The 10,053-nt window shown below is 45.1% G+C and overlaps 1 protein-coding gene across 1 annotated transcript in view; it reads left to right on the forward strand.

The window, feature by feature from the left end:
* The window catches only part of Hacd2 (3-hydroxyacyl-CoA dehydratase 2), a 91,075-nt gene extending 81,327 nt beyond the window's left edge, over window positions 1-9,748 (forward strand). The window contains exons 5-7 of the mRNA XM_032900155.1: window positions 2,903-3,024; window positions 5,052-5,230; window positions 9,486-9,748. Coding sequence (XP_032756046.1) covers window positions 2,903-3,024; window positions 5,052-5,230; window positions 9,486-9,568 — 384 coding nt within the window. The 3' untranslated portion in view covers window positions 9,569-9,748. The remainder of the gene's footprint in view (window positions 1-2,902; window positions 3,025-5,051; window positions 5,231-9,485) is intronic.
* The last annotated feature ends 305 nt before the right edge of the window (window positions 9,749-10,053 follow it).

The raw sequence follows: 10,053 nt of genomic DNA on the forward strand, positions 1-10,053 counted from the left end.
CATTAGTCTCATATAAATGATGTCCTTCTTACATACTTTAAAGTACACGTCCTGTTTCCTGTTCTGGGCTAAGCTCTGCTAGTTAGCTCAAGTGTCCCTTTGACAGACTCTGCTTCCTAGCCCGCGTCTGATCTATTTAGAATGTAGTCATGGGGACAGGACTGTAGTAGTGAGTGTCTGAGTGATGAGCATGTGTTTTATTTATACCCTCACACCCTGTTGACTCCCAACCCTTCGGTTCATGAGCCAGAGTATTCTTTAGTCTATACTGAAGTCATTTTGCTGTTGAATTATAGAAAACTTTACATTTTTTATGTTAACTTTGACTTAATTAGGTTTTGAACTTACTTTTATTGTGGTGAAATATATGTGACATTTGCCATTTGATCCTTTTTGAGTGTACAATACAGTTACTTTAAGTGCATTCCCATGATTGCCTTCCATCCACAGAATTTTCTTCAACTTCGGGTTAAACAGTAGTTAGTAACACCCCCACCCCATCTTCCTTCCCACCTCCTAGCAACGTTCTGTCTTTACTTTTCTTATCTCTGAATTTGACCACTCACATGCTGCATGTGAGTAGAATCAAACAGTATTTGTCCTTTTGCAAATGGCATATTTAACTGATAATAATCTTCAAGGTTCTTTCATCCATATTCTAACATGTGTAAGAGTTTCCTTAAAGCTTAATAATATTTCGTATTATGTGTTTGCACACATATGCATGCAGCTGTTCATACATTCACTCACTGATGGACTCTCGGCTTTCATCCACCTTTGACTATTGTGAGTAATAATTGTTGCGACATGACTTACAGGTACCAAGTCAAGTCTTGTTGATCCTCTTGTTGGTTTTAACTCATTACATTTGGTCCTTGTTCTTTGTTATTGAATAATTTCTACAAATCAGAAAGATGTGCTTCTGACTTTATCCAAATCTCTTCTTGTTTTAATTTTAATTTTATGGATACAGGTGGTTTTGCCTGCATGCATGTTTATGTACCATGTGTGTACCTGGTGACAACAGAGGACAAAAAATGGCTTTGGATCCTCTGAAACTGGAGTTAAGGGCTATTGTGAGCCACAGTGTAGGTGCTTGGAATTGAGCCTACGTCCTCTGGAAATGCTCTTAGCCCCTAAGCCATCTCTCTGCCTCTCCAAATCCCGTCTTATCATTGGCCATCTCCCTAGTCCCGGCCTTTGAAGGAGTCAGTGTGAAGGGCAGCTGTAAGAGTTGTCTGTTCCTTCAAGCTGCCTGCCCGCTAGGCCATGTATTACCGCTCCGCGCAGGCCACAAGATGACACAAAGCAGTATTAGGTGTTAAGAAGAAAGGAGCTGGGTCTCAGAATAGCGAACTAGGTTGGATCCCTTAGCTTCACAGATAGTTGTAAAGCTTCTCCTGTGAAAAGTGTCACGTGCTTTGGGGAAACAAAGATGACTTAAAGCACACACTCAGCTTCCAGGATGAGGTAGAGTATAGAACACCGGAGGAGCTGCCTATCGGGAGTCTTTACACCAGGTTTTAAGCATAGCTGTAAAAAATAATACTAATAAAATAAATCTATAAAAACCATACTTCACTGTCAGATAACGAGGGTTGCAAAGTCCATGAGAAGCAACACACCCTGTAAACTTAGATGTTGGTACCCATAGGCTTTAAGTAAAGCTTCGTGGGCAGACTGGGGCCCTCAGCATGAGCTCTAAAGGTACTTAGCTCTGGCCTTCCTGCAGCTAAAAGGAAAGCAAGAAGTACTCCTGCTCTTGACAGTATGAAATTCTTATTATTTTTAGAGAATACTAACCATGCATTTATGAAGTTCTTTGTCAGGGCAATTTAGTTAATAGCTATGTAAATGACTGCTGATTTCATCGTGTAGGTGGATCGCTCCATGTACACTTTCTGAGAAGGAATGGAAGTGCTAAAAACTGTTGGCTCTGCAGATGGAGAGAAGCAAAAGGGAAGGCAGGGACACTGCACCTTTGTCACTAGGGGTTGGGATGAGACAGAGAAAACAGCACATAGTGGTCTTCTCAGTTCACTGAGTAGGATTCTAATTCACAGCCAACTCACCAACCATGTAGGACATGGGAAACCGAAGTGAATCTCAGTGCAAGCTTGTCTGTTGGGTTTTGCTCACAGAGGATCATTATAAACTCAGAGTGGAATGGAAGGGTGCTGCAGTCTGTATTACAGCCATAAATTCCCCTGGGACAGCACCTATCCAACACATAAGGGGACTCACCAGGGTTATCATTTTTCCAGCATACGAACAGGCAGTATCAAAGGTCTTCTGGTTCTAGGTGCGTCCTGTGAGTGACTAGGCAGCTCGTCTCCTCACAAGGGCATAAGCTTGGGCTTGGGCAACACATCATCGATGCCCAAAATTAGCGCCTGCCTGGTAGATGATCTGGACCTCTTCTTGACTTGAGTTCATCCTACTACCTGTGCTTTAATCCTCACATTTGCATTCTGGAGATGTCCTCAGATTCCCAGCTGTCACGCTAATTGCTCTCAAAGTCTTGTTGATGGATCCCAGGCTTCCCACCCGCTTGTCCTCCTAGCCTTCTCTACCTGCCTACTTCTAACTCCTACCACCTCACTTTCCCTTATCAGTGTAGCAAAGAACTTGCTGTAATTGTCTCTTCCTGAGGGATCCTGCCCATCCAGTTCCCTTCCCAGCAGCTTCCACTGATCCACAAGCCGAGTCTCCTATCAGGAGCCTCCGCAGAACTTATAGGTCCTGTGTCTTTGATCAGCAAACCCTTTCTGAGCTGTGCTGCAGCCATTGAGGACAAGGATAGGTGACTGTGGCTGGGCAGCCCTGCAGACACTGCACATTATGAAATGCGTCTATTTGCACCTTCCTTTGTTTCTCTTACTTCCTTTTTCTTTTCCTGCAGGTGCAGAGTGAAGACAGTGTACTTCTGTTTGTCATTGCCTGGACAATCACGGAAATTATCCGTTACTCCTTTTACACATTCAGTCTATTAAACCATTTGCCTTACATCATCAAGTGGGCCAGGTAAAGAAGTACATACAGCAAGTGCTAACTTTGTAAGAACCCACACCATATTTGCCTTTTATTACCTGGACATTGCCTCCAACTTCCCCAAACTAAAATTGGGGAGATGGAGGGATTTCACTAGAAGGTCTTGACTTTTATCTGTAGAAACACTGCTCTAAAGCCTTTATATTAGTTATTCAGCAGGATTCAGTATAATACCTGTTTTTGTCCTTACTCAGTTTAGCTGATGAACTTTCCCATTGTGGTGATTTCTAGTCCATGTCTACATCTCCTACTCTTGTTTTGTCAAAAAACTATGACGCTTAAGGTCATTTTTACTTAATAACAAACATTATTTGGTTTTCTCAGCTTAAAAGTTTTATTTTGCTTTGATTATTTTTACCAGTAATATTTATTAAGAATTTAGGCAAGTGGGGCTGGAAAGATGGCCCAGCAGTTAAGAGCACTGACTGCTCTTCCAGAGGTCCTGAGTTCAGTTCCTAGCAACCACATGATAATGAGATTTGATGCCCTTTTCTGGTGTGTCTGAAGAGATCGATAGTGTACTTACTTACATTAAAGAAAGAAAGAATGAATGAATTCAGACATGGTGATTCGTACCTTTGTAATCCCAGAACTTGGGAAGCCGAGGCAGGAGAATTGCCACAAATGCTGGCCACAGAATGAGACTCAAATGCTGGTCTCAACAACAATGTCAACATTTAATTATCACGTGGACAACAGGCTGATGGCACATCTGTTTACCCAGTTGTGATTTTTTGCATGAAGGACTGTAGGGTGAGGAGGACAGAACAGAAAGGTCTAATCTGACTTTGGAGCTAAGACACCTTGTTTTCTAAAAAGAAAACAGTTATTATTACACAGTTTATGAGCTTAGTGATTGAACAGAATCCAGTTTCCAACATTTCAGGGATATAAGCCTTTTGCTTTTTATTTTAAATAGACTATACTTGGGGTGGGGGGACCTAACAGCTTCCACCCACCCACCCACCCACCCACCCACGGTGCACTGCCATCGCAAAGGCTGTTTGTCTGTGGGACACTTGCTGGCTGACCTTTGGCTTTGTTCTCACAGAATCTTATTTTCCTCTGTGGTCTGTGGACAGTTCCTTTGCCCTGCCTAATGATCTAGGTTAGCAACAGGAACTATGACTTCTTTCAGATTCTTGTACCTGGAAGCTTAATCCAGGCTCATCTTGAGGTAGTTTTCTTAAATCCAAGCTGACGGTTTCCACAGGGCCCATGATGCTTCAGATGTGTGTGTATGGGTGTGTTGTCTGCAGGCGTGTCTGTGTGCCCCGTGTATGCCTGCTGCCTGCAGAGGTCATAGAGGTTTTGGATATCTTGGAACTGGAATTATGGACAGTTATAAGCTACCACATGTGTGCTTAGGAACTGAACCCTGGCCCTCTGCAAGAGCAACAAGCCTTAACCACTGAGCCTTCTCTCCCACTCCCTCTGAGTTCTTTAAAAGACATAAAACTTTTTAAAATGAAAATAATTGTGTGACCTTCTCATGCAGTAGTAATTTATTTGTGTGGGTTTATTTGTAAAATTCAAAGCTATTAGGAATTTTCTAATGTTAAAATTAGTCAAGATTTTATTTTCACAGTAGCTTGTACGGGCATTTGAGAAACAGCAGAATGTAGTTGTGTGATGTGCTGTTTTCTCCAGTCCCCATGCAGCTTGGCATGCTTTAGGAATTCTTGGATAGCGGCTCCATCTCCTTCCCCTCTACCCCCACAGGGAAGGCCCTTGCTCTAGTTTAACGCCCCTACTCTACCTCTGTTGTTCTAAAGCTGCATGTTCTGAAGGAGCCAAGTTTCGAGGTTGACTGACAAATTTACTTTGCTTTAAAACATTTGAAAACATTCGGGATCCTACAATGGCCCCTTTCAAAACCTGGTGTATATAAAAGCCAGATACGAACGGGCGAAGGGGAGCTGCACACTGGCTTCTGGGAAAGCAGTGCTTGTAAACATGGCTCTAGCACACAGCACAGTGAGGGCTCTGCTCTGTTTCAGGTACACACTTTTCATCGTGCTGTACCCAATGGGAGTGACGGGAGAGCTCCTCACAATATACGCAGCTCTGCCCTATGTCCGGCAGGCCGGCCTGTACTCCATCAGCCTACCTAACAAATACAACTTCTCCTTTGACTACCATGCATTCCTGATTCTGGTCATGATCTCCTACATTCCACGTAAGTATAAGGTGGTGAGGTGATAAAGGTCAGCTCCACAGTAGCTCGAGCTTCGTCTTTGCTCTATATGTAGTATAAATCACATTTATGGGGACACTTTGGTTTTTATTGAGCACTGACTTTCAGAGGGAATTTTCTCTGGCAGTAATTGAATAAAGATGAGCCCTTCTCTACAGAGCTGCAGTGTGTATCCCTTCTCAGTGTGTGGGCCACCCCTGTGTTAGGCCAAGCACTAAGGAATCAGAAAAACCACTGACTGCCTTACCTTAGCTTTATTTTCCTGTCTCTTCAGAATTGCTTTATTATGGTTTGTGAAAAACATTGTAAAAAGATGTTTGCGTTGCTCAGTATATCAAATAGGCAGTTTCACTTCACGTTAAAAGATCAGTAGCTGACCAAAAACAAATAACAGAATAAAAACAGATATATTGTTTTTCTACATTTCTGGTTTTCTTGTTGAGTACAAAACCCTCAGAATAGGACACAGTGTTCCCTTCAGTGCGGCTGCCAGTTATTCCAGTAGAACCTCTGATGCCTGAGTGTACGAGAAATCAAATGTACCTTTGATACACAGGGGCAGAACAGAAAGGGCACATTTGACAGTGCTGTCAGAGAGCTCTGGTTGCCGATCATGAGGAATGTGTCTTTTTCTCAGATTCTGCTCAGTCGTAACTCCTCTGGTTGATTTCTGTATTCCAAAAGGACCTTGTTAGACCCTAGGACATACTAAGCTCATTTTGCTATACTGTAGCCACTGTAATTCTTAGTCTCCCCTAAGCCCCACTAAGTTCAAACAGGGATACATTTTCTTTCTTTAGTCCTCAGTATCATCTTAGTGAGTCACCCTAACCATCATAAATGACATGTTTGTGTCCCTCTGTAGAAAATTGCATTTTACGCATTGTGAAGAAAAAAAAATTCCGTCCAGATTTCATCTGAACATTTATCTTGGAGAAATTCTTGGACACAGTCCTGCTTCGTGATTCAGTTTCCACTCTATTCATTACGAAAACCTTCCTTTAACGCTGAAACCTTGGTGACTAACAGCCATTTCTCTTTAGAAGACATGCTGGGTGTTGAAACAAAAGGCAAATCTGGAAGAGTAAAGTGTGCATAACGCACGTGCACAGCTTTTCACCTTTCCAGGTTGGCTCCCGGGAGCTTCATTCTTCTCATCTCCAAAGCAGCAAGGCAGAGCAGTGGTTCTACCACTCTGAGAGTAGCACCCCTGTGGGCACCTCAGTATTTGTGTCTGTTCTGATAAGCAGGAGATGCGTCCCACTCTGGATGTCTAGAAAGAGCAGGGAAGGAAGGCATGGCACACCCACACCTCTGCGGGGACTTCACACTGCTGACCTCCAGAGTCTGACTGCTGGCCAGCCCTTTATTCCAGGAGCAGTTCCCAAGGTGTCCTTGCTCTTCTCTCCCTGGTATAAACAGCCTTCCTGCTGCCCCACTGCTAGGCTGATTGTCAGGTCAGACATAGCAGCCCTCCATGACACTGGGGCCCTGCTGGGAAACACAGCCAACCCTGTGGGGTTTCCATCTTGACCTTCAGGGGGAGAGAATCAAGCACAAGTGTAAGTCAGAACTCTGCCCTCATTCTGTTTTGAGCCGTGGGCTTACTAGAGATTAACACAGGGCTTTGGGCATCCTCTCCCACGAGGCTGTCTGCAGCCCCAGAACTCTGATTGACTTTGTTTTCATTTACGGTTGTTAGGAGAGTGTATATGGGTGCACACATACCACAGCCCACATGTGAAGGGCAGAGGACATGTTTAAAGTGACAGTTTTCTCTTTTCATATGATCTAGAGATCAAACTCATTGTCAGACTTGCTCAACAAGTGCCTCTACCCGGCTAAGGTTTATTTTTAGTTATGGATGGGGCTTGTGTGGACATAAGTACGTAAGTTCATATTCCTGAGAAGGCCAGAGGCATCCGATTCTCTGAAACTAGAATTAGTTAAAGATGCTTTTAGCTGCCCCAAGTGGTGCTGGGAGCCAAACTCTGCAAGAGAAGCATGCGCTTTGTACAACTTGACCTGTGTCTCCAGCCACAGAGCTCTGCTTTCCTAGCCTTGGCTCTTCCTAGCCTTAGCTCTTGCCTCCTCCTGCTTTCTGCTTTCTAGTTCAGGCCCAACCCAAGAAGGCAGACTTCTCAGCTGCTACTGAAGCTCATATCACAAGGCTGTCATCAGCATGGCTGTACGGAGTTACATGTCAGGAACTGTTGATCCTTCTGAAAAAGAACTGTCAGTGCTTTGGCCACCAAGAACTCACCACCGGGACTAAAACACAGTCTAAGGGCATCCAGTGCCCCTCCCACATACATCCATGTACCTGGAGCACTAGGGGCCTCTGCAGACTGTAATAAAATCAAAGGGGCCATGCCTGCAGGGCCAGCAAGGTGTCTCAGCAGGTAGAGAGCCAAGCTTGACAACCTGAGTAGCATCTTTGAAACCAGAATGGTTGAATGAGAGAGACAACTCCTGTAGTTTGTCCTTTGACCTCTACACATGCACCAGTGCACATGCGCTCATGTGTGCACATGCACACACATCTGCCCTCGTTTCTGTAGTGTGACTCTGCTGAGAGACTCGGGTTTTTCTCTTAGGACTGAGCGGCCTAATGAATGGCCCTCAATGCCACCCTCTCAAGTAGACACTGGGGCATTACCACCCTCTGTGGTCAGCCGGGCAGGCAGACAGGCACACATGCAGCCAGGGAAGGGAAGGTGCCCTCAGCATGCTGGTGCAGAGCCCCTTCCTAAGGGGAAGCTAGCACTGTGGCGGCCCCACACCTTTAAATGATTGCAATTAGCACTCCTCATGGCTTAATTATATCCTCACTTCCAGTTTTTAGATTATAGAGCTTGTCAAATTTTCTGGCTTTCATACCAAAATAGTTCTGTCACTGTTGAATTATCTGCATAAGCTGAATTCTCAGCATTAGCTGAGCCTTTTCTGTGACTGACTGCCTCACAGTAGCTGTGAGTACAAGTGTCAGCGGACTTGGGGCTGCTAGCTACACTCTGGTCACCTCCTGACATCTTGATGTTCTTTATGTGTGTGTGTGGGGGGGGTGTACACTAAATTTTAATCAACTTGGAGCTAGATGTGGTGGTGCATGCCTTTAATCCCAGCACTTGGGAGGCAGAGACAGGCAGATTTCTGAGTTCTAGGATAGCCAGAACTACTGAGAGAAACCCTGCCTCAAAGGAAAAAAAAAAAAGAAAGTGATCAGGTCGGAATCCATTTGAAAAGTAAGGAGGAGGCTATCCTAGGAGAGTTGGCTGGCAATAGAAACCACCTGCCTGCCTCAGACACAGGCTACTCTGAAAAACAGAGGTGGCCCCGCTGAGAAGAGGAAGGATGAGGAGGGACTGAACAGGCGCTGTGTGGTGACTGAATGTCCAGTTTGCAGGAGCCATTGAAGGCCAGGTTGCTCAAACCAGCGCTTCTCCACGGACATTTGTGGGGAACAGGTGTTAGTTGGGTCAGCGTCCCTGGTTTCTTATGCTAAATGCCAATGACTCCACAGACTTGCCAGATACTCTCTAGGGAAGCCACCCCTCTTTACTAAGGACAGGAGAATGTCCCATACCTGATGTCCAAGATACTGGCCTCCATTCTATAATGGCTTTCTCTGCATCCCAACCCTGCTTTGTTATGTTTTAAATCAGAGTTTGTAGCCCTCCTCCGCCTCCTCATTCTTGCCATCCACAGAGCAACCTTTCTCAGGAAGTGCCGTGTGGCGATTGCCACCTCCCCCCATGCTCCCACCTCTACCCCAAGACAGACTGGCTAAACAATTGAGCCCAGGGCCTGATCCTCTCAGGTTTTCTGTGAGACTATAGGTGTGTTGGCTACCCTCTCTGGGCCTAGGATTCCTCCTCTGAAATAGGAACGACTCCATCAGAAGTCTCTCTCTGGTTGTTCTGAAACTAACCAGAATAATGTGAAGGTAAGAGGTGTCACCAGGGTGGGTACGACGCTCAGTGGTAGAAACTGTTCTCAGTCTCCAGCACACACGGTGGCCTGTGTCCTTTGACTGTCATGGCAGTGAAGATACAGTGTCTGCCATTCTATCACATGCGACTGTCCTCAGCTGAAGGGAGCAATGTGTCCCTCCCTCTCCTGTTGTATCGCTGCCATCAGTCACTGGATGAGAAAGAGTGAGTATCAGAACTGTACGCTTTGAGGGAATAGAGCTTTCAGAGGTCCCGCTAACCCACTGTTCGTTCTTGTCTTCCAGTTTTCCCCCAGTTGTACTTCCACATGATACACCAGAGAAGAAAGGTCCTTTCTCACACCGAAGAACACAAGAAGTTTGAGTAGCTCTCCACACCACCCCAAACCAAACTTTTCAATGATCAAAAAATGCTGCAGACTTTTTGAGTTCCTAGTAAGAACTATTTTTAAAATATTAAATACAAAAGAAAATAAAAACCAAAATCCAGTGTCACATGGGCCTGGGATTTTATAAAAAATAAAAGTAAAAAGATTAAAAATGCAAAAGGCTGTTACATAAAGCACCCTAGCCTGTCCTTTCAGCATGCTCTGACCAGAAGTTCCCAGTTCCTATGACAGCGCTAGAAGGGGTTGGCACTTCTCCGCCATGTCCGTCCTCCGTTCCTCTGGCAGTACAGAGTGTGCACCACGTGCCGAGAGCTGCCCTCTGAGGGGCCACGATGCCCCGACTAACTGCCTGGCTTGCAGCAGAAGCTAGGTTGTGGTCTGCAGTGTGGCTAACCTTCCCCTTCTCAGAGTGCTTGACTGCATGCTGGAAACTTTGTGCTCTGGAATGCTCTGAAGTTCTGACT

The sequence above is a fragment of the Rattus rattus genome, chromosome 4, assembly GCF_011064425.1.
Source record: "Rattus rattus isolate New Zealand chromosome 4, Rrattus_CSIRO_v1, whole genome shotgun sequence".
NCBI lineage: Eukaryota > Metazoa > Chordata > Mammalia > Rodentia > Muridae > Rattus > Rattus rattus.